General features: G+C 43.0%; 2 protein-coding genes across 6 annotated transcripts in view; one reads left to right on the top strand and one right to left on the bottom strand.

The window, feature by feature from the left end:
* Positions 1-70: 70 nt before the first annotated feature.
* Positions 71-23,639, top strand: part of LOC114571761 (LIM domain-binding protein 3) — an 82,698-nt gene continuing 59,129 nt past the window's right edge. For 2 of the 5 annotated variants that reach the window (XM_028602937.1, XM_028602933.1), the window contains exons 1-4: positions 72-220; positions 467-559; positions 4,905-5,023; positions 5,455-5,654. In XM_028602937.1, the coding sequence (XP_028458738.1) occupies positions 5,559-5,654 (96 nt within the window). In that variant the 5' untranslated portion in view covers positions 72-220; positions 467-559; positions 4,905-5,023; positions 5,455-5,558. Of the gene's footprint in view, positions 221-466; positions 560-4,904; positions 5,024-5,311; positions 5,356-5,454; positions 5,655-23,639 lie in introns of those variants that run through there. The other 3 variants (XM_028602936.1, XM_028602934.1, XM_028602935.1) reach the window with 3 other exon arrangements.
* LOC114572467 (uncharacterized) lies at positions 12,003-18,954 on the bottom strand. Its single transcript, XM_028604122.1, has 4 exons — positions 18,903-18,954; positions 16,112-17,497; positions 14,505-14,532; positions 12,003-14,153 (listed from the first exon to the last, which is right to left on the bottom strand). Exons 2-4 carry the CDS (start codon positions 17,478-17,480, stop codon positions 12,746-12,748), a joined length of 2,805 nt encoding a protein of 934 aa, XP_028459923.1. The 5' UTR covers positions 17,481-17,497; positions 18,903-18,954; the 3' UTR covers positions 12,003-12,745.

Raw genomic sequence — 23,639 nt, 5'->3', positions numbered from 1 at the left:
ATCAGAGGCAGAGTAGGGCGGGACGTTCCTTTGCCATCCTAGGAACCGCAAATTCGCCAACATTTACCTCCCCCCTCCCCTCCCCTCCCGGGCCTCCCTCCTGCTCTCTGCCCGGGCCGGGGCACCGGAGGCGGATTCCCCGGATCACCGCAGGCTGTCCCGGACCGGTCGGTGTGTGTAGGCTACGGTTCACGGAGCTACAAGGGAACAGCGGCGGCAGGTATTCACCTTTCAAACTGTTTGCCACCTGTCTGTGTCCGCGTGCTTCTGCTCTCTAATCCCTTCTTCATCATCACTAGGCAACAAGTTGCACGGCACGGCCCGGCTCACAGATCCCTCCGCCGGGGTCACACTGGCAACTTTCCCCCGGGCATGCAGAAACTGTTTGTGGGCTCAAGGCATGCATAAGCTCATAGGTAATTTTTTTTTTGAAAGTGTCTCATATTCGGTATGTTTTTTCTTTCAGGGTGTACACTGGGTTCCGTGCACGTAGCGGCCCTGCTGGGCGGAGCAAAGAGCAGGTGGGCGGTGTCCGTCTGCACAGCACCTGAGATACAAGGTGAGCAGTCAGGAATCAGATGTCACTTTGTGTACAGGACGAGCATTGGGCATTCATTACAAAACAAACAATATATATATATGTGTGTGTGTGTGTGTGTGTGTGTGTGTGTGTATATATGTATTTTATACTGATGTCAGATTCTGATCAATAATGTTTATTTGCATAGCAGTGTTAAAGGGTAACTTTTTCCCGTGTTATTGTGTCTAAAAGTGACAGATGGGAACAACAGTCTTTGACATTGGTCCAGTACCACCAGACTCCATGTAAATAATCAGGACTTTTAGCGTGTATAGAGCCAGCATATCTCCACCAGACTCCATGTAAATAATCAGGACTTTTAGCGTGTATAGAGCCAGCATATCTCCACCAGACTCCATGTAAATAATCAGGACTTTTAGCGTGTATAGAGCCAGCATATCTCCACCAGACTCCATGTAAATAATCAGGACTTTTAGCGTGTATAGAGCCAGCATATCTCCACCAGACTCCATGTAAATAATCAGGACTTTTAGCGTGTATAGAGCCAGCATATCTCCACCAGACTCCATGTAAATAATCAGGACTTTTAGCGTGTATAGAGCCAGCATATCTCCACCAGACTTCATGTAAATAATCAGGACTTTTAGTGTGTATAGAGCCAGCATATCTCCACATGTAAATGGGTGAATTAAGGGTTTATTTCAACCAAACCAGAGTGGTGATTGTTGGAACAGTGGATAGATGAACCAAGACGGCTTTTGGTAGTTTTATTTAGTTTCTGTCCACTCTGAATGAAGTGTGTTTTACGATGATAAAAGTCCTGATTATTTACATGGAGTCTGGTGGAGTTTGGTGATGGTGATTTCGGGGCTGTTTCATGTTAAACTAAAAGGATCTTACTCTTTAACACACATACATACACACACACATTCACACACACACACACACACACACACACACACACACACACACACACACACAAACAGGAGTGTTGGACTGAACTGACCTTTTACAGGACGGCTCAATTAAGAAGCTGTTTAAAAAAAAAAATGATAAACTGTTCTTCGAGGGTCAGTTATGTGTTAATGCTGAGAGAGACACACACACACACACACACACACACACAGGATTTAACACCCTCCTCATGTAGCTGTGAATTTCTCTTGCCTCTCTATGAGCAGTGACTCACATCATGCCATCCAGTCGGCTCAGTTGGTTTTCTAAACTTGTATCTCCGAAATGTCGTGAACTGAAAACAATACTTGCACTGGCCAGTTTTGATTATTGGGAGGGGGGGGTTGTAACACCCCCATTGCTTCTGTAAAATACGCCTATGAACATGATTAAATTATACTATAATACATGGTTAAACCTCATTGGCTCTTACCACTGTATCTCTGTGGGTATTTCGTCGACCGCAATCTCCACCAATCGGTCCCAAAACCTCCCAGTTAGAGAGGAAACGCCCTCAACATATTCTTATTAAATCTTTACAATCATTCCCTGAAAGAACCGAGCAGACCTAACTCGTTGAACCGCCCACATCTTCTTCATAACTTGACATTTTCAGCGTGTAGCTCGCTAGCAAAAAATATACAAAATAGACATTTGTCTGTGAAGAAACATTTAGTTAAAAACATTTAAAATAATTTCATTGGTTGAGCTGCTTTGTAGTGTGTGTGTGTGTGTGTGTGTGTGTGTGTTCTTGTGTGTTCTTGTGTGTGTGTGTGTGTGTGTGTGTGTGTGTGTGTGTGTGTGTGTGTGTGTGTGTGTGTGTGCGCTGTAGCTAACACATCGACTATGGAGAATTAGCTCATACAACCACACTTTATAACATCTGAACTGTCCCTTTAAGAACTGTACTTAAGCACCAACAAAGTCAAAGCAGAGCTATAGCTAAGTAAATTTAAGCACATATTAAAACACATTAATTAATTAGTGATGTGGTGAGTAACACTGGACATAAACATAGGGAAATCTTACTTATTTAAACCTTGAATCATGTTTGAGAAGTGCATTGGCCCATTGCACCCTGGGAAAGCTCTCTCCATCAGATTCCTCGCTGTGACAAAGGCGTCTAAACTTAGCCGGTGATATAACCGGCTGAGCAGATCAGGCTGCTCTGGGATCTCTGCAGAGGAGCTCAACACCATTTTCTTTTCAACCTGGACCCTATTTCACATGTTTTTGTGTCTTAAGTGAATGCTGGGAACAACAAGCTTTTAAATCGGTCCAGTATTTAGCAAGAAACAAGCTGCAATGTAACGTTAACGGGCAAATGTTCAGCGTCATTTAGAGTCCACTAAAAGTTCTGTTGTTGCCGCTGACAGACTCAGATTATTATTCTAAGTGTCTGACAACATTATGAAAGGATCCCTACAGAGATAGACCTTTTAGTTAAAGATTAAGATCCTTTTAGTTTAACATGAAGCAGCCCAAAAATCACCATCACCAAACTCCACCAGACTCCATGTAAATAATCAGGACTTTTATCATCGTAAAACACACTTCATTCAGAGTGGACAGAAACTAAATAAAACTACCAAAAGCCGTCTTGGTTCATCTTTCCACTGTTCCAACAATCACCACTCTGGTTTGGTTGAAATAAACCCTTAATTCACCCATTTACATGTGGAGATATGCTGGCTCTATACACGCTAAAAGTCCTGATTATTTACATGGAGTCTGGTGTAATTTGGTGAAAGACTCATCAACAGGTTTTTGGACCTTTTTTCAAGAAGCTGGTTGGAGGAATGAAAAGGGAGGCTGTGTTCACATGCTCCAACAAATCCACCACCGCTGGAAAACGAGAAAAATATCCTGTTTATATGCACGGCTGCATGTTAACGGGAATATTAGAGGAATATTCCTTTTTAGTAGCCATGTAAACCGCTTTGTAGGAATGTTGTCTTTTTTGGAATAAGGGCAAAAACCTGAATATTATGCGCATTTAAACGTAGTCATTGTTGTTGTAAAGTTTGGAAGAGTCAAACCCAGTAAATAGAAGTAAACACTAACAAAAGAAGACAACAAATTAAGTTTGGAAGTAGTTTCATGGAGTTGATGAATGAGAGAAAAGCTTATTTTATTAGTACATAACAAAATAGACATTTGTCTGTGAAGAAACATTTAGTTAAAGACATAAAAAAAAAATTTCAGTGGTTGAGCTGCTTTGTTTTGTGTGTGTGTGTGTGTGTGTGTGTGTGTGTGTGTGTTTTTCTGTGTGTGTTTTTCTGTGTGTGTGTGTGTGTGTTTGTGTGTGTGTTTCTGTGTGTGTGTGTTTTTTGTGTGTGTGTGTGTGTGTGTTTTTGTCTGTGTGTGTGTGTGTGTGTGTGTGTTTTTTTTGTGTGTGTGTGTGTGTGTTTTCTGTGTGTGTGTGTGTGTGTGTGTGTTTCTGTGTGTGTGTGTTTTTCTGTGTGTGTGTGTGTGTTTTTTTGTGTGTGTGTGTGTGTGTTTTTTGTGTGTGTGTGTGTGTGTGTGTGTGTGTGTTTCTGTTTTTTTCTGTGTGTGTGTGTGTGTGTGTGTGTGTGTGTGTGTGTTTTCTGTGTGTGTGTGTGTGTGTGTTTTGTGTGTGTGTTTTTCTGTGCGTGTGTGTGTGTGTGTGTGTGTGTGTGTGTTTTCTGTGTGTTTGTGTGTGTGTGTGTGTTTTTCTGTGTGTGTGTGTGTGTGTGTGTGTGTGTGTGTTTTCTGTGTGTTTGTGTGTGTGTGTGTGTTTTCTGTCTGTGTCTGTGTGTGTGTGTGTGTGTGTGTGTGTGTGTGTGTGTGTGTGTGTGTGTGTGTGTGTGTGTTTTTCTGTGTGTTTGTGTGTCTGTGTGTGTGTGTGTGTTTTTCTGTGTGTTTTTCTGTGTGTTTGTGTGTGTGTGTGTTTTTCTGTCTGTGTGTGTGTGTGTGTGTGTGTGTGTGTGTGTGTGTGTGTGTGTGTGTGTTTATGTCAGGGAATTGTCACCTGTTGTTAGCACCACCTGCCAAAATAAAAGACCATTAGTCCGACATACAGCTGCTTCTAGTTTGACTGCTGTCATCACTTCTGCAGCTAGTTCCTACAAATCTTCATGTTCACACTCAAACCCACAGTTAATTCATTCATTCATTCATTCATCCATCCATCCATCCATGCATCCATCCATCCTTTCATTAGTAAAAGTAAATGGTTGAAATAGTGACCTTTAATCCCAGTAGTAGTCTGATTGATGACCAAACCAAGCTAATTATTGACATTTCACGTATGAAAAAAACTAATTAACACTATCCCCTCTTATATAACAACATGGTGTTATTAATCGTGAATGATATACTGTATGTACGTAATGGGATTTGAACCTGCGACCTCTCTCTTACAACCAATCTCCTGCTGACCTTTCAGCTATCGGAGACACTTAACTCGTGGCCTTTCGGTTTCGTCTTTATCGCCACCGAGATAACGAGACATTTTCCTGGCATCGCCCCTGATTGGGTCCGAGGGAGACCCTGGGCGTGACGGAGGTAAGGGGGGAGGGGGAGAGGGAGGGGTGGGGGTGTTGGGGTGAGGGAGTCTAGAAGAATCTGCTCGGTCTATATTAGCCCCGGTGAAACACAGCGAGCCTGGCATACCGGGTGTCCTCTTTCACACCATATAAGTCCCCCCCTCCCTTCTACCCCCTGCACCCCTGCCTCACCCCACCTCACCCATCTACCCCCCACAATGCAACAGTACGCTATCTCTGGCTATTCTTAGGCTCTCACTTCAGCTCCTCTGAGCAGGCAAGTCCTCTTCTGTCTCCTCTCTCAGCTTTCTTTCTCTCTCTCTCTCTCTTTCTCTCTCTCTCACAGTTCCGGTTCGTGTCTCCGTTTTCTTTTATTTTTCTACTTTCAGGTTTATTTTCTTTCATAATTTCACACCCTCTTTTAATATCTCTTCCTCTGTGTCCTTTCAGAGGCTCCTCGCTGCCCGCCCGCCTGGCCCACCCTCCCATCCCTCCCAAGAAGCTGTGTGGGGTTTTAAATCCAGTTTGGCTTTAACCTGCTGCTGTCTGGAAGAATGAGCACCTACACCGTGTCGCTGCCCGGCCCCGGCCCCTGGGGCTTCAGGCTGCAGGGGGGCAAGGACTTCAACATGCCGCTGACCATCTCCAGGGTAGGAAACACATTTTTTTTTAATCGTGGTTGCAACAACCTCTGCTACTCCTGAGTTCAGACTTTCTCTATGTGTGTGTGTGTGTGTGTGTGTGTGTGTGTGTGTGTGTGTGTGTATTAGGGCTGCTCGATTATGGGGAAAAAAATATAATCACGATTATTTCGGTCATTATTGAAATCACGATAATTTAACACGATTAGTCGTTGAGTTCTGGAAAGATGTTTCCATTATTGAATTTAAACTTGAAAAACTTAAATAAATCAACAGTAAAAACACACACAACTGTGAAATTTGCCTTAAAACTTTTCCTATTGAAACTTTATTTTTTTCATTCAGAACACAAAAGAGAAAATAAGAGTTTACTTTCCAAACGTAATGAGCTAAATAATTGTTTTTCTCGATTATTCTGTTTTTGTGATCATTGGGAGCCGAAATCATAATCACGATTAAATTTCGATAAATTGCACAGCCCTAGTGTGTATGTGTGTGTAATTAAAAATCTTATAAAAACAATTAAAATCCTATTTGCTGTACTGGAATCCAGGAAAATGAAACTTGATTTTAGAAAATACCTGAAACAAGTGGGTTCATGTTTTAATTTTAGCACACTGGAAGATGTGTTCACTTTTTTTTCAGGAAAATAAAGATTTTAAGGACTCTGTTGCAGACAGACAGCTTTCAGAAACGTTTTGTTTTGTGTTAGTGTATTGTAGAGTTTAAATGAAATCAAAGTCAAATAAATCCACATTTTTTAGTCTAACTTTAAACCGTTAACATGTAAGAGTAGAAGTGCAGTTTACAGTGAGGATGTTTTACTGAATGAATGGAAACCAATGGTTGCAGAGGAGTAAAGAAGAGCATGAAAACATGTTGTATGCTCTGGGAAAACAGTAGTATAATCCTTTAATTTAAACCTAAAAACTGCACGTGAAGCCGCAGGTTTTCCAGCAGAAAATGTGTTAGTTAAGGTGGTAGTGTGGGGATTGCTGTCAGACCGGAGGGGAGGGGGGGGGGGGACTGACTGACAACCTCAGCCTGTCAGTCAGGCAATAGGGCATAGTGGAAACGGTGGTGCCTGCCTGTAACAGAGGAAGTCTAACGTTAACCCGTAGCGTGACAGCCTTCACCTCGCCGTTATATACGCTGTCTGCGTGGAGTTTTGAAAAATGTAAACACACTTGCAACCGCTTTACAGGCATTGCTGTGACTCACTGTGACTTTAACTAAGTCAACATCATTTTGCATGTGTGTGTGTGTGTGTGTGTGTGTGTGTGTGTGTGTGTGTGTGTGTGTGTGTGCGCGTGCGCGTGTTTGTGTCGGAAGTCGGCACTCCACCTTCGTCAGAAATGCTCTCGCAATTATGCGCTCTCGGGTACCAAAATTTGGCACCGTTTGATTAAAGTGAATCCGTCCTCGGTAGTACAGACATTATTTGTTCAGCTCACAACCCTAGTAATGAGTAGAAACTTATGTCGCGTTCTATTTACCTCGGAACTGTGAATGATGTCATACCCGAGTTGAATGCGTTCTATTTGAAAGTTTTCATTGTTTTCAGCCCGGTTAGCGATTGTTAGCAATACCAGTTGATAACAACGCATTACGCCGTTTTTTGTGCATGCAAACAGCGTAACAACAGGTCCACAGATAGAAGTTGGACATGCCTGTGTGAACGACTGATTTAGTGACACAAATACAGACAGAAGTGTTGATAACTTCATGTTACTGCAGCTTTCACAACTGTTGATACAGGGGGGTAGCCAAGTTGGATTTTGAACTCGGGCTACTGCGAAGTTGTACGAGTTCTGAGCTCGTAAATCCGAGGTCGGGGGGCGTGATTCCGACTTTTACCTCGTTAAAACTAGGGTTGGGTACCGAAACTCGGTGCCAATAGGGAACCGGTGCCGACGTAAACGGTAGTAACGAGATCGAATAAGAACGAAAGTTTCGGTGCCTCATTTCGGTGCTCGACTATACACTACACCTGACAGCATGTAACGTTAGCCTAGCTTTAGCTAGCAGCTGGATTAATCACGGTTAAAATGCTAACAGCTAACGTTAAACAGTGTAAAGTGTGACTGTATTTCACTGTGGAGGACTTCTACAATTCATAGATATACAGTATGTTTATATGGTCGGAATTAAACTACACAGATTCACTTAAAACAGGTAGCCTCGTGGTGCATTCACAGTAATTGTAAAATACCCTTTTCCCATCTGGGGTTCAACAGCAATTTACTGGTGAAATAAGTTATTGTTCTTGTTGTAGTTATTATTAAATCTTTAATTTTGACCATGGCCTTAGCAATAAACAAGTCACTGACGCAGCGTCACGCAGGGTTGCGTTTCTCCAAAAGTGGAATCTGTGTCAACTCATGCTGCAGGCACGCAGCTGCATTTTTTTCTGGCTTTTCCTTGTCGTCAGACCTGAAGAGCGAGACCTGTAGACCTGCAGACCTGCAGACCTGTAGACCTGTAGACCTGCAGACCTGCAGACCTGCAGACCTGTAGACCTGTAGACCTGCAGACCTGTAGACCTGTAGACCTGCAGACCTGCAGACCTGTAGACCTGTAGACCTGCAGACCTGTAGACCTGTAGACCTGTAGACCTGTAGACCTGCAGACCTGTAGACCTGTAGACCTGCAGACCTGTAGACCTGCAGACCTGTAGACCTGCAGACCTGTAGACCCGCAGACCTGCAGACCTGTAGACCTGTAGACCTGTAGACCTGTAGACCTGCAGACCTGTAGACCTGTAGACCTGTAGACCTGCAGATCTGTAGACCTTTAGACCTGTAGACCTGCAGACCTGTAGACCTGCAGACCTGTAGACCTGCAGATCTGTAGACCTGTAGACCTGTAGACCTTTAGACCTGTAGACCTGCAGATCTGTAGACCTGTAGACCTGTAGACCTGTAGACCTGCAGACCTGTAGACCTGTATACCTTCAGACCTGTAGACCTGCAGACCTGTAGACCTGTAGACCTGCAGACCTGTAGACCTGCAGACCTGCAGACCTGCAGATCTGTAGACCTGTAGACCTGCAGACCTGCAGACGTGCTGTCAGACCTGCAGACCTGCAGACGTGCTGTCAGACCTGCAGACCTGTAGACGTGCTGTCAGACCTGCAGAGTGAGACCTGCAGGCGTGCTGTCAGACCTGCAGAGTGAGACCTGCAGGCGTGCTGTCAGACCTGCAGAGTGAGACCTGCAGGCGTGCTGTCAGACCTGCAGAGTGAGACCTGCAGGCGTGCTGTCAGACCTGCAGACCTGCAGACGTGCTGTCAGACCTGTAGACCTGCAGACGTGCTGTCAGACCTGCAGACGTGCTGTCAGACCTGCAGACGTGCTGTCAGACCTGTAGACCTGCAGACGTGCTGTCAGACCTGAAGAGTGAGACCTGTAGACCTGCAGACCTGCAGACGTACCATCAGACCTGCAGAGTGAAACCTGCAGAGTGAGACCTGCAGGCCCCGGCTGTTTGATGGCTGCCAGGATTTGTCAGGGAGGCAGAAAGCAGAGCCGGAGTCCTAAAACTGGAGCAGGTGTTGGTTTGCAGCCTGGTCTCTCTGAATAGAGCAGTGACACAGAGAGAGGAAACACTCCTCCACCTCTCCTCTCTTTAAAATCTCTGTTACAAGAGACAGCAGCCGCACATTAAACCAAAGTCTCAGAAGTACAACATGTAACGCTTACAGACAACACAGTATCAAATCCCAGCATGATTATACAAACCGTAATAACGATAACTACAAATTTTGACAGTGTGCCTACTACGGTGCCCCCAAAGAGGGGTTGTTTGGAGCTATTTTAAGCGATTTCCGGAAGATTTCCCATTAAAGTATATGGGAAATTTTGCGCAATTTTTGTGAAAACCGTGCGGCAAATCTCTTAGAAAAGTCAAAGCACACCATTCCCGATTACTACACACGTTTTGATGTGTTTTGTGTGCATGTGTTGGCTATTGAAGCACATCGGCACACTGAACTAGAAAATTCCGCATGAAATTTTGACAGTCTGCCTACTAGTTGGTGCATATCTGAATAACACTGGCTAACCGTAAATCTGCTGTTTGACATGTCCTGAAAAGAGAGGACAACACGGCCTACAGTAAAGTGTCTCCATGATAGAGTGTGTGTGTGTGTGTGTGTGTGTGTGTGTGTGTGTGTGTGTGTGTGTGTGTGTGTGTGTGTGTGTGTGTGTGTGTGTGTGTGTGTGTGTGTGTGTGTGTGTGTGTGTGTGTGTCAGAACTTGTTGATTTGGTGATTTCCACAGTGAGGGAGTAGTGAAATGAGGGGGAAGACAGTATCTTGAATGGGTCAAACATGTCCATTTAATGATAATTATACCTCCTTAAGTTTGTTCTGTAATTCAAAAACAGTGGGTTCAAACGGCAAAAATATTATAATCACAAGAAAGATAAAGCTCTGGCGTACACATTGATGTGGTTTTTATTTTTGTTGTGTCAAATATATGCGACACAGAGCAGGTAACAAACAGGGAACCGTCTGCATCATTCCAGATATTTTTTTTTCATTGTTTCTATCGACAGCTGGTATGTACAGAGCCAAAAGTTTAAGTCTGGTGGATTCCATAGTTAAATGTCTGTGACCAGCACAAATGTCCCTACATTTTGACCAACCATGATGTATGAAGAGTGAAAACTGTAGGGAAGAGAGAGCAATTTGTTTGGAAAATTTTCAGAGAATCGTACTGCAGCTCCCCCCTCTGTCCTCCTCTCTGGCTCTCAACATTCTGTCCCCATACACACACATTGGAAAATCTGAAACGGTCTGAAAACTGGACGATACATAAACTGTGATTAAACTGTGATATCAGAACACCCATTCAGCCCAATAAAGGCCAATGTCTTGTCTTCGGTTTAAACTTTTAATTATTTTTCTACATTAAAGTATGGCGATACAGTATGGCCCCAAAGAGGGGTTGTTTTGAGCTACTTTATGTTAAGCGATTTCCCGAAGATTTCCCATTAAAATCTACAGGATTTTGTTTTTTGCCAATTTTGTGAAAACCGTGTGGCAAATCTCTTACAAAAGTCATAGCACACCATTCCCGATTATTACACACGCTTTGATATATTTTGTGTGCATGTGTTGGCAACACTCCGTGACTAGTAGCGGCACAAAAATGTGGCACACTGAATTAGGGCTGTCAATCAATTCAAATATTTATTAGTGATTAATCGAATCTTCTTCTGTAGTTAACTTGTGATTAATCACAAGTGTATTGTGCATTTTTGTTCTAAATATTGCAAGAAAATTGCAAAAAACTGAACTCTGGAGGACTGACCGGTTTATTGAGACTTTTAGCTTTGAGACTTTTACAGGATACATTGGAAGGTTTCTGAGCACATTACACCCCTGACACATTATTTATTCATGTCTTTGTTTCTATTCGGTTGGACACTTTTAAACAGAAAAAAAACTAAATCCTAAAATGCACATTAGCTTAGCAAGAGAGAAAATCAAGTTACTGTTTAATGTAGAAAATGTCAAGAAGTATCCATCACATGTCACAGAGCCCACACTGACGTCTTTAACTGTCTTGTTATGTTTGACCAACAGTCTAAAACACACAAAATATTCAGTTTATAATAATATAAAACAGAGAAAAGCAGGAAATCACCACAGCATTATTACTTTAAAAGGGAAATTGTCAATCATTTATTAAAATAGTTGTGTGACTATCAGTGTTATTAAAGTAAACTAATACAAAAATAAGTGAAAAATATTTTTGGTAAACTGAAACGCAATAAAAAATGTAAACCTTCAAGAAAAAATAAAACTTAACTGAAACTATATCGCTTCCAGCCCTACACCAAGGTTTAAAGTAGTTGAAAGTCAATTATTTTGAAGGCCAAATAACAGCAGTTTGTTTATTCACTGATGCTGATAGAAAAGTATGAAAAAAGAAAAGATATTTGGCAGTTTTAATCTCTCTGTAATTGTTTTTTTAAGCCTAATATTTCCAATAAGTGTCTCTAAGTAAAATCCAGTTCCTGTTGGAGTTTCTTCTAGGCTTAAATCACCGTTCTGAGCTGGCTGTGATCTCAGACCCTTCTCATGTGCTGTATAAACATGTCCTGCAGGTTTTCTGTGTTAAAGTCTCTTCTCGGTGTGACATTAGGTTTGATCTTAGTCTCTGATAGGGGTGGAACGGTACATGTATTCGTATTGAACCAAAACGGTACGGGCGTCTCGGTTCGGTAGATGAATTTACACGGAGAATACACGGTATAAAAATAAATAAAACTTGCGTGCAAATTAATTGATGTAATGCAGAACTACTTATAGATATGCGTTTCTTTAGGGACACCTAATCTGTAGCCTCCCCTTAGCTCTGAAGCTCTGAGCTCCGCCTACAATACAACAATGCCTACATGTCGAGTCGGTCCAGTGAGTCCACACCATGGGCCACACGAGGCAAACTAGCCCCTTCCAAACAAAACACGGACTTAGCTGTATCCCTTCTTGCCTCGACCACAAATAGCCTCCAGGCCTGTTTGCTTCGCTGTTAGCTATGCTGTTAGCTCCGCCGTTAGCTGTTAGTTCCACTGTTAGCTCCGCTGTTTGCTGTTAGTTCCACTGTTAGCTCCGCCGTTAGCTGTTAGTTCCACTGTTAGCTCCGCTGTTTGCTGTTAGCTCCGCTGTTAAGCTAACACCAAAACTCTAAGGAATTTCTCCACTAAGGAATTTCCTCAGTGTGGGATTAATAAAGTCTATTTTAACTCGTCAACTGCTCTGTGTAACCGAAGCTGCTCTTTTAACATCCCTGCTATGTGCATTCACATATGAGAGCAGCGCTTATCTCCCATATCACACTACTAGCTGATTGTCTTATTTTGTTTACAAGTTCCAGATGGAGTCTGGAGATGATGTTGGGTACTTACTGTTTACATCTTACTTTATACACTTCAGGCTGTTGCAACTAGCTCAGGGGAGAGACTGTATGACACTGGGTGGTACAGCCTGAGACATCATGCACACTAAAAATTGTATCCATTGTACTGAACCGAACCGTGATGTCTGAACCGAGGTATGAACCGAACCATGACTTCTGTGTATTGTTCCACCCCTAGGTCACTACACCACTGAAGGTCACACAGACCTTCAGTGGTGATATCTTCAGTGGGATTTCTTCTCCTGTGTAAATGTATGGAAACAGCCTCTCAGTGAAAGTGTGTGTGAAGGTGTGTATGTGTGTGTCAGTATCAGGATCAGAGAACGACAGCTTTCCTCTGTTCCAGTCCAGAGTCACTCTGATCCTCTGGAGCTGCTTCTTAAATGGGAGATAAGTGGGTGGAGCTGGTGGAGACCACTCTAAGTATTTACCTTTAGAGAACCATATTATCCATAATCCAGAAGCTATGACTCCCTTCCTCTGGTCAGACTCTGCTGACACACCCAGTATCCAGGATTTGTTGTCTCCAACTTCGACATCCCAGCTGTGAGTCCCTGAGTTAAAGCCCTCCGAGCCCAGGACAGAGAAGTAATAATCAAACCTCTCTGGATTATCAGGAAGCTTCTGTCTGTCTCCTCCAAGTCTCACACTGGTCAGATCTTCAGACAGGATGAGTAATGGACCAGCAGTGTTTGGGTCCAGAATCAGAGGAGTGTAGGAGACCATGTCCTTCATCTTGTTCCAGATGTTGAAGCTCAGGTTGCCCAGGTGTTTGGCCTCGTCTATCAGAGCTCCTGAGAGCAGCTGTGGATCATCCAGCAGGGGGCGCTGCTGGACTCTTTCCACTGCAGCCTTGTAGTTGATCAGGAATGAGACGTCTTCAGCTCTCAGCTGCTCCTCTGTGGCTCTGACTGTGTCTGAAAGAGCTGCTATCTCTCTGCTCAGAGCCTCCATCTTCTCCTTCATCCTCTGACTCTTCTGCTCCTCTTCCTCCCTCAGTGCAGCCATCCTGGCCTCCTCTTCCTCTTCTAGAAACTGATGAAGCTTGTTAAACTGATCCTTAATCTGTGTCTCTGTGCATCGGGCCTGGACCTTCAAGTGTTCTGCTGTTTGATCAAACTTCACTTTAACTTGTTCAAAAACCTTTAACTTCTTCTTTAAGTTCTCCAGAGTTTCCTGGAGTTCCTTCTTGTGTTGTCGTGCAGCTTCATCGATGGGTCTGATTCTGTGGTTGGAGTGTTTTTCTGAATGTAGACAGACGACACACACTGGCTGCTGATGGTCCAGACAGAAGAGTTTGAGTTTCTCAGAGTGCAGACGGCAGAGAGCCTCTGAAGCTCTCTGATCTCTCTGCTGTAAGAAACTCTCACACAGCTTCTTTAACTCCAGGTTAAGAGGTGGTTCTGGCCTTGAAGATCTTCTCTTACAAACTGGACACTCCTGTGTTGGTTTCTCTGTCCACCAGCTCTTCAGACAGTCTTTACAGAAGCTGTGGCTACATGACAGAACAACAGGATCTCTAAAGACTTCATGACAGACTGAACAGCAGAAATCCTCCTCTGACATGGAAGCCATTTTGTCTCTGAGAGCAGATGAAAACATCAGAAAAAGCAGACGTTAAAACAGGAAGTCAGTTGTGTTTCCCTCCCTCGCACACGGGAGAGGTTTGCCTTCAGGGATTTCTGCCAGAAGGGTATATTTGTTGTCTTAAGAGATTTCTGGCAGAAAGCCCAGAAGGTAAACGTCTCCAGTGTGCCCCTCCCTGCTGCAGAAAGCTGCCTCAGTTACTTTCACTTTGAGTCTCTAAGTGTATTTTTCAGTCTGCAGCAGATTACAGTTAAAGTATTTCACTTCTTCAGTACTTTAGAGCTCCTTCCTGTAACTGTCCTCCCTCAGTTAAAGTCACAGCTTTGTAATAAAAGGTAAATCTTACCGTCTGTCTGTCGGTGTGTCTCTTTTCACTCACAACTCAACAGGAACAAACTTGTTTACCTGGTTTGTCTCAGATGACGTAATGTAAGATGTGGAGCTTTGTCAGGCAGCTGATAAATTTGATCTTAAAGGGACAGTTCAGATGTTGTAAAGTGTGGTTGAATGAGCTACTTCTCCGTAGTCAGAAGCTAAGCAATGTCCTGCTGTGGACGGGGCAGCAGCTAAACACATTTTAGACACCTAAGTAGATATTTTCAGTGCTTTACATTGCTGTCAGACAGCCCGTTACGACGGGGAACTGAAGCCGTTATCTCTCTTCAAAGCCACCACACTGCTTTGATAAAAACAGTAATTTAACCTCGCAGAACACAGAGCTGCTTATCTCAAGTACAAAGACAACGAAATGCACAGTGAAATAAATGATCAGTTCACTACTTTCATTCAATTTGGGTATTTTATTAAATTTTATGGCATTTGAAGAAAAAAAGTGACAAAAGAACTTCTGAAAAACAGACAAAGACATTGAGAAAAAAAGTGACAGAAATGTTGGAGAAAGCTTCAAAAACATGGTTAAAATTAACAACAAAAATGGCGTAAAACAAACGCAGGAAAAAAAAAACTGACAAAAGTGTCTTGCGGTTTTAATTTTAATATTCTGACCCAGAAAAACTAAAAAAAATGTTTATCCTATGTCTACTGCAATCCCATTATTTATATATATATATATATATATATATATATATATATATATATATATATATACTTTATTGATCCCCAAGGGGAAATTCAAGGTCCCAGTAGCTTACAGACATCACACACAATATACACAAACGTCATAACAGGATGTTAAAATAACAAATAACAAACCATGAAAAATATGGACAATAAAAGATACTAAATAAACTAAATAAAAAATCCACGAATGTACTAAGATATATATATATATATATATATATATATATATATATATATATATATATATATATAGAATAGTGGGATGGCATCCCATTATTCTAGTGTGTGACCAGGCTGGTGACCAGCATGAGGAGGAGGTGCCAGGCTGGTGGGGCTGTGTATGGTTCTTCCACACATTACTGATGTTCCTGGTTGTGAAATGAATGAATTGTTCAATTGCCAATATGTCTTGTTTCTTCAAACTTCAATCATCCAATCCACCAAACACCAAACGAGTCAATGGCAGAATAAGCTGTTTGGCATTGGCAGAGAAGATTTGGCAAATTTTTCATTGCCGCAATCCATATACTCAGCACTGGTGCTCATCCCACAAATGCATGTTCCTTACAAATGGGGCACCATTTGAAAGGGAACTAAACAGGCTTTCCAACTGTATAATATATATATATATATATATATATATATATATATATATATATATATATATATATATATATATATATATTTATTTTTATTGATACACTGGGAAAAGTAACTACATTTACATGTATGTGAATCATTTTTGAATCGAAAATAAATTTTGAATCAAATCGTGACAGTTTCTGAAACGTGCACCCTTAACATTAAGTGTTGTTTACTATTATTATCACCCCCTTCAAACTAAAGACTGTCAGACCTGTTGTTTTCTCACACAGACCTTCAGTGGTGATATCTTCAGTGGGACTTCATCCTCAGTTTTAACGTATGGAAACATCCTCTCAGTGAAAGTGTGTGTGAAGGTGTGTATGTGTGTGTTAGTGTCAGGATCAGAGAACGACAGCTTTCCTCTGTTCCAGTCCAGAGTCACTCTGATCCTCTGGAGCTGCTTCTTAAACGGGAGAACAGTGTCTAGAGCTGGTGGAGACCACGCTGAGTATTTACCTCTAGAGAACCGTATTGTCCATAATCCAGACTGATTGTCTCCCTTCCTTGGGACAGACTCTGCTAACACACCTAGCATCCAGTCTGTAATGTCTCCAACCTTGACATCCCAGCTGTGAGTACCTGAGTTAAAGCCCTCAGTGCCCAGGATAGAGATGTAATCATCAAGCCTCTCTGGATTATCAGGAAGCTGCTGTTTCTCTCCTAGTCTCACACTGGTCAGATCTTCAGACAGGATGAGTAATGGACCAGCAGTGTTTGGGTCCAGAATCAGAGGAGAGTAGGACACCATGTCCTTCATCTTGTTCCAGATGTTGAAGCTCAGGTGTCCCAGGTGTTTGGCCTCGTCTATCAGAGCTCCTGAGAGCAGCTGTGGTTCATCCAGGAGGGGGAACTGCTGGACTCTTTCCACTGCAGCCTTGTAGTTGATCAGGAATGAGACGTCTTCAGTTCTCAGCTGCTCCTCTGTGGCTCTGACTGTGTCTGAAAGAGCTGCTATCTCTCTGCTCAGAGCCTCCATCTTCTCCTTCATCCTCTGACTCTTCTGCTCCTCTTCCTCCCTCAGTGCAGCCATCCTGGCCTCCTCTTCCTCTTCTAGAAACTGGTGAAGCTTCTTAAACTGATCTTTAATCTGCGTCTCTGTGCGTCGGGCCTGGACCTTCAGGTGTTCTGCTGTTTGATCAAACTTCACTTTAACTTGTTCAAAAACCTTTATCTTCTTCTTCAAGGGCTCCAGAGTTTCGTGAAGTTCCTCCTTGTGTTGTCGTGCAGCTTCCTCGATGGGTCTGAATCTGTGGTTGGTGTGTTTTTCTGAATCTCTGCAGAAGACACACACCGGCTGCTGATGGTCCAGACAGAAGAGTTTGAGTTTCTCAGAGTGCAGACGGCAGAGAGCCTCTGAAGCTCTCTGATCTCTCTGCTGTAAGAAACTCTCACACAGCTTCTTTAACTCCAGGTTACGAGGTGGTTCTGACTTTGAAGATCTTCTCTTACAAACTGGACAGTCCTGTGTCTGTTTCTCTGTCCACCAGCTCTGCAGACAGTCTTTACAGAAGCTGTGGCTACATGACAGAACAACAGGATCTCTAAAGACTTCATGACAGACCGAACAGCAGAAATCCTCCTCTGACATGGAAGCCATTTTGTCTCTGAGAGCAGCTGAAAACAGCAGAAACAGCAGACGTTAAAACAGGAAGTCAGTTATGTTTACCTCCCTTGATTACAGGACACGTCTGCCTTCAGGACTGTCTGCTTTTTTGTTGTCTTAAGAGATTTCTGGCAGAAAGCCCAGAAGGTAAACGTCTCCCGTGTGCCCCTCCCTGCTGCAGAAAGTTTCCTCAGTTACTTTCACTTTGAGTGTTTTTTTCAGTCTGCAGCAGATTACAGTTAAAGTATTTCACTTCTTCAGTACTTCAGAGCTCCTTCCTGTAACTGTCCTCCTTCAGTTTAAGTCACAGCTTTGTAATAAAAGGTAAATCTTACCGTCTGTCAACAGGAACTAACTTGTTTACCTGGTTTGTTCCTGTTGAGTTGTTAGTGAGAAGAGACGCACAGAAAGGAGCTCTAAGTATCCCATTCCAATTACAGTTTTTGCCCATTGCTTACACACTAAAAAATGCTTAGACCAAAGCCTCAATACCTAAACTTATTGTAGCATACCTTAAACACAGTGTAACCATAGCTTAAACACATTATCAACTTTGTACTTTGTTTGCAATTCTTTAACACACTTATTGCGAAACACTACACACATTTTCTTACATAAGACACTTTGTTCAAAAACAAAATCTTCTCTTGTCAACTGTAAAAACACTCTGTTCAAAATGCAAAACTCATCTGGCAATTCTAGGCACTTACATACACACCTGAAAACACTTGCCCAGAAAACAGAACACCAATCGGTCTGACCCTTAGCACTACAAATAGGCCTCAGGTAAACCATTTGGAGAACTTTGCAAGCATGGAGGCAACGAGAGTAAGAGTAAGAGGAGGACAAAGAGAGAGAGAGGAGTCGGACGTGGAAGAGACATCTCCTGTGACGTTGACAAGTTCCCCCCACCCCCAGCCCCCCACCACACACACACACACACACACACACACACACAAAAAACTAGTCTGTTTTTTTTCTCCCAATAGCAATTCATCCAGTAATTGTTTTTTTTTTACTTTTGTTTTGTTGCTAAATTTGCATGAATTAATACTGCAGAAATTCTACTTTTGAGTTTTGCAGAAGACTCTGAAGAGTCTGAGAAAATGACAATAAAAATAAAAACACAAAGACTGCAGTGTTTTATATAAAGCCCATCAGTGTGTTGCTGGTGATATGAAAGAGTAATTCAAATGGTGCTTGTGTGTATGATTTTGTTGCAAGAATGTTAGAGTTTAGTGTTAAGTTTTCATTGCAGTGTTTCATTTTGTCATAGATGTGAGTTTTTAATCTCCTAGTGCTATGTCTGATTGGCTTGTGTGTAGAGTTTTGACATAATGAGCCAAATTCTTCAAAACGTGTGTAAGCAATAGGCAAAAACTGTATTGCAACTTTGTAATAAAAGGTCAATCTTACCGTCTGTCTGTCTGTCTGTCTGTCGGTGTGCCTCTTCTCACTCACAACTCAACAGGAACTAACTTGTTTCCTGGTTTGTCTCAGATGACGTAATGTAAGGTGTGGAGCTTTGTCAGGTAGCTGATGAGTTTGATCTTAAAGGGACAGTTCAGATGTTGTAAAGTGTGGTTGAATGAGCTACTTCTCCGTAGTCAGAAGCTAAGCAATGTCCTGCTGTGGACGGGGCAGCAGCTAAACACATTTTAGACACCTAAAGACATCTATACCAGTTTAAGTAGACGCTATATTTTGAATATTTTCAGTGCTTTACGTTGCTGTCAGACAGCTCGTTACAACGGGGAACTGAAGGCGTTATCTCTCTCTCGTCATTTAACCTCCCAGAACACGGAGTTGCTGCTCTGCTACTGCCTCCATCAGATAGTTAGTGTGTGTTATTGTGCCACTTTGTATTATGGAGTCTGGAGATCCTTTCTTCTTGTTGAAGGGGAAATCTATTCTTGGGACACGTTTGTTTCTACTGTTTCAACTGAATTTTATTACAGTTTTTTCCGATTGCTAAACGACAGTGGGCACAACTGGAGTCACGTGTGCAAAACTCAAACTACAGTCTGCACTACCTACAGTCACCTGAGCTAAACAGTTCACATCAGCTGCAAAACAGGCTCAGTGCAGCCAAACACTACGAACAATCCTCACTGAGATAACACACACACACACACACACACACACTGAGATAACACACACTGTCACTCAGAACACACTGAGGGTAAAAACACTAGCATCAAACACCAATACAGAATGTACAAACTTTTTCATCTTTACAGTTTGAACAATTTGAGTGACTTGACACTACTCAATAGATTATTTAAGGAAAAAATATAGATTGTATAATACACCAATTTTTACATAAGGTAAAAAAGAAGGAATGAAAATCAGCAGTTTTCTTCAATAAAGTATTTTGTCTCTAGTAATTTATGGAATTACTGGGGAAAAAAACTAAAGGTACATACGTAACAGTACCAGAGAATAGTGTGACTAATCCTGCCTCTCTCCAGCATCATGTGGCAAGTTTTCTTCATCACATTGGATGTCTTCATCATCTCTGAATACTAATGAATGTGATGTCTCCATTGCTTTCACCTCCATTACTTTCTGAAAAACAGTAAGAACACAGTTTTACTATAGTAAAGATATAGTGTTTTTCACTTTTTTTATAGCTGTGTACATAACCTCAGACATCTTACCTGGACATGTTGGTATCTTTGATCTTTTACCTGTTTCTCTCTAACGGTACAGTGTATAATTGTTTCATTCTTATTTGGTGTTTGTATACAAAAAAAGTCTCTCTGATCTTTCTCTGTATAAATACCATATATGTTCACTAACTAGTCTAAAATAAGACACCTGCTTAGGCTTTCAGCTAAAAATCCCAATCAGCAGTGTTTGATAGGCACCAGACTGAGATCTATTCTGTTTTGAATGTGTGGTTAACAGTGTTGACAGCAGTGTGTTAGCATCTGAACAAAGTGCTGTAAATCTACAGTGTTGTGCACGTTGTGGTTAAAGTCCTGGGATAAGTGTGTAGAGTTTAGAAAACTGTGTTCAAGCGATGAGAAACCAACTAGAGTTTAGTCCACATGAACTGCTGCTGTGCAGACTGGAGTTTGAGTTTTGCACATCTCCAGTTGTGCCCCACTGTCGTTTAGCAATCGAAAAAAACTGTAATGTTGATAGTGTTTGGATGCTTTCAACTTTTGCTATTCTGCAATAGCAAAACACACAAAAAAATTATAAAATGATAAATCTTTACCCGGACAAGTGACTTTTGTGCATGGACAAGTGAAATGTGCCTCAAAAAGTTAAAGGGATACGCCATCGTTTGTTTAAATAGGGCTTACCACGGTCTCCTCTAGCTGTAGATAGGTGGGGTCTCCCTTAGCTGTAGATAGGTGGGGTCTCCCTTAGCTGTAGATAGGTGTGGTCTCCTCTAGCTGTAGATAGGTGGGGTCTCCTCTAGCTGTAGATAGGTGGGGTCTCCTCTAGCTGTAGATAGGTGGGGTCTCCTCTAGCTGTAGATAGGTGGGGTCTCCTCTAGCTGTAGATAGGTGAGGTCTCCTCTAGCTGTAGATAGGTGGGGTCTCCTCTAGCTGTAGATAGGTGAGGTCTCCTCTAGCTGTAGATAGGTGGGGTCTCCTCTAGCTGTAGATAGGTGAGGTCTCCTCTAGCTGTAGATAGGTGGGGTCTCCTCTAGCTGTAGATAGGTGGGGTCTCCCTTAGCTGTAGATAGGTGGGGTCTCCCTTAGCTGTAGATAGGTGGGGTCTCCTCTAGTTGTAGATAAGTGGGGTCTCCCTTAGCTGTAGATAGGTGGGGTCTCCTCTAGCTGTAGATAGGTGGGGTCTCCTCTAGCTGTAGATAGGTGAGGTCTCCTCTAGCTGTAGATAGGTGGGGTCTCCTCTAGCTGTAGATAGGTGGGGTCTCCCTTAGCTGTAGATAGGTGGGGTCTCCCTTAGCTGTAGATAGGTGGGGTCTCCTCTAGTTGTAGATAGGTGGGGTCTCCCCTAGCTGTAGATAGGTGGAGTCTCCTCTAGCTGTAGATAGGTGGGGTCTCCCTTAGCTGTAGATAGGTGGGGTCTCCTCTAGCTGTAGATAGGTGGGGTCTCCTCTAGCTGTAGATAGGTGAGGTCTCCTCTAGCTGTAGATAGGTGGGGTCTCCTCTAGCTGTAGATAGGTGGGGTCTCCCTTAGCTGTAGATAGGTGGGGTCTCCCTTAGCTGTAGATAGGTGGGGTCTCCTCTAGTTGTAGATAGGTGGGGTCTCCCCTAGCTGTAGATAGGTAGAGTCTCCTCTAGCTGTAGATAGGTGGGGTCTCCCTTAGCTGTAGATAGGTGGGGTCTCCTCTAGCTGTAGATAGGTGGGGTCTCCCTTAGCTGTAGATAGGTGGGGTCTCCTCTAGCTGTAGATAGGTGGGGTCTCCCTTAGCTGTAGATAGGTGGGGTCTCCCTTAGCTGTAGATAGGTGGGGTCTCCTCTAGTTGTAGATAGGTGGGTCTCCTCTAGCTGTAGATAGGTGGGGTCTCCCCTAGCTGTAGATAGGTGAGGTCTCCTCTAGCTGTAGATAGGTGGGGTCTCCCCTAGCTGTAGATAGGTGGGGTCTCCTCTAGCTGTAGATAGGTGGGGATCCCTAGCTGTAGGGTGGGGTCTCCCTAGCTGTAGATAGGTGGGGTCTCCCCTAGCTGTAGATAGGTGGGGTCTCCTCTAGCTGTAGATAGGTGGGGTCTCCCCTAGCTGTAGATAGGTGGGGTCTCCTCTAGCTGTAGATAGGTGGGGTCTCCTCTAGCTGTAGATAGGTGGGGTCTCCTCTAGCTGTAGATAGGTGGGGTCTCCTCTAGCTGTAGATAGGTGGGGTCTCCTCAAGCTGTAGATAGGTGGGGTCTCCTCTAGCTGTAGATAGGTGGGGTCTCCTCTAGCTGTAGATAGGTGGGGTCTCCTCTAGCTATAGATAGGTGGGCCAACGCATTTTTTGTGCATGCATAGTTTTAGTCCGGTGCAACACTAGCAGCGCCAACGCTAGTTAGCTTAGCGTAGTGAATGGAATCCTATGTTGCCGGTTAGCATGTTGTGAGTAAAAGTGAGCCAACAAAAGACAAAAAAACGACCTGATTATTTGCACTGAGACAAAAAATGCATCGGCCCACCTATCTACAGCCAGGGTAGACCGTGAAAAGAACTATTTCAACAAACGGTGGCGTATCCCTTTAATGTCGAGCCCTGTATAATGACATCAGGCCTAAGCAAAAAGGATTAAGACATTAATACAAACAAGTGGCACACTAACAAGCAAGCACATATCTTGGCATAGGCATTAAAGCAGTCCATGCAGTAAAGACAATACAGAGGAGACAAGAGTGAGGAGACGAGTCTCAGAGGACACATTGAAAGCACATACGAGACATCATGGAGGCGGCAGGGGTGGAGCGCCATCAGCAATGACAACAATTTAGGGCTTCGAGCCTACAAAAGAACATAACTAGTGTATCCCTTTTTCCCTTTATCATAATTCTCGGGAAACAGGAAATAGTTTGGATGTGGATTCACAGGATTAAACCCTAGTATGCAGTGCACAAGACCTGCTTTTCTTTATTCATTTATTCATTCATTGCCCTTTTGGCACGAAAAGAAGTCTTAAAGATGTTTATTTTGTTGATTTAAACATCCAGAAATAATCCATCCTCCTCAGTCTAGCTGTGTGTGTGTGTGTGTGTGTGTGTGTGTGTGTGTGTGTGTGTGTGTGTGTGTGTGCGTGCGTGCGTGCGTGCGTGTGTGTGTGTGGGCTTGTTTAACTATATTCGTGCGGTCCACAAACCGGGAGTCCATTATACTTGTGGTGTCCTGACAGCTTTGTGGGGCCCACAAGTTTAAAAGGCTGGTTTTAGGATTAGGGATACAATTAGGTTATGGTTTAGGTTAGGTTAAGGGTTAAGGTTAGGCATTTAGTTGTGATGGTTAAGGTTAGGGTAAGGGTTAAGGTTAGGCATTTAGTTGTGATGGTTAAGGTTAGGGTAAGGGTTAAGGTTAGGCATTTGATGGTTGTTAGGGATGGTTAAGGCATTTAGTTGTGATGGTTAGGGTTAAGGGGCATTTAGTTGTGATGGTTAAGGTTAGGGTTAGGGCATTTAGTTGTGATGGTTAAGGTTAGGGTAAGGGTTAAGGTTAGGCATTTAGTTGTGATGGTTAAGGT

Source organism: Perca flavescens, chromosome 17 (genome assembly GCF_004354835.1).
Source record: "Perca flavescens isolate YP-PL-M2 chromosome 17, PFLA_1.0, whole genome shotgun sequence".
Classification (NCBI taxonomy): domain Eukaryota; kingdom Metazoa; phylum Chordata; class Actinopteri; order Perciformes; family Percidae; genus Perca; species Perca flavescens.
This window is presented reverse-complemented; position numbering and strand designations above follow the sequence as displayed.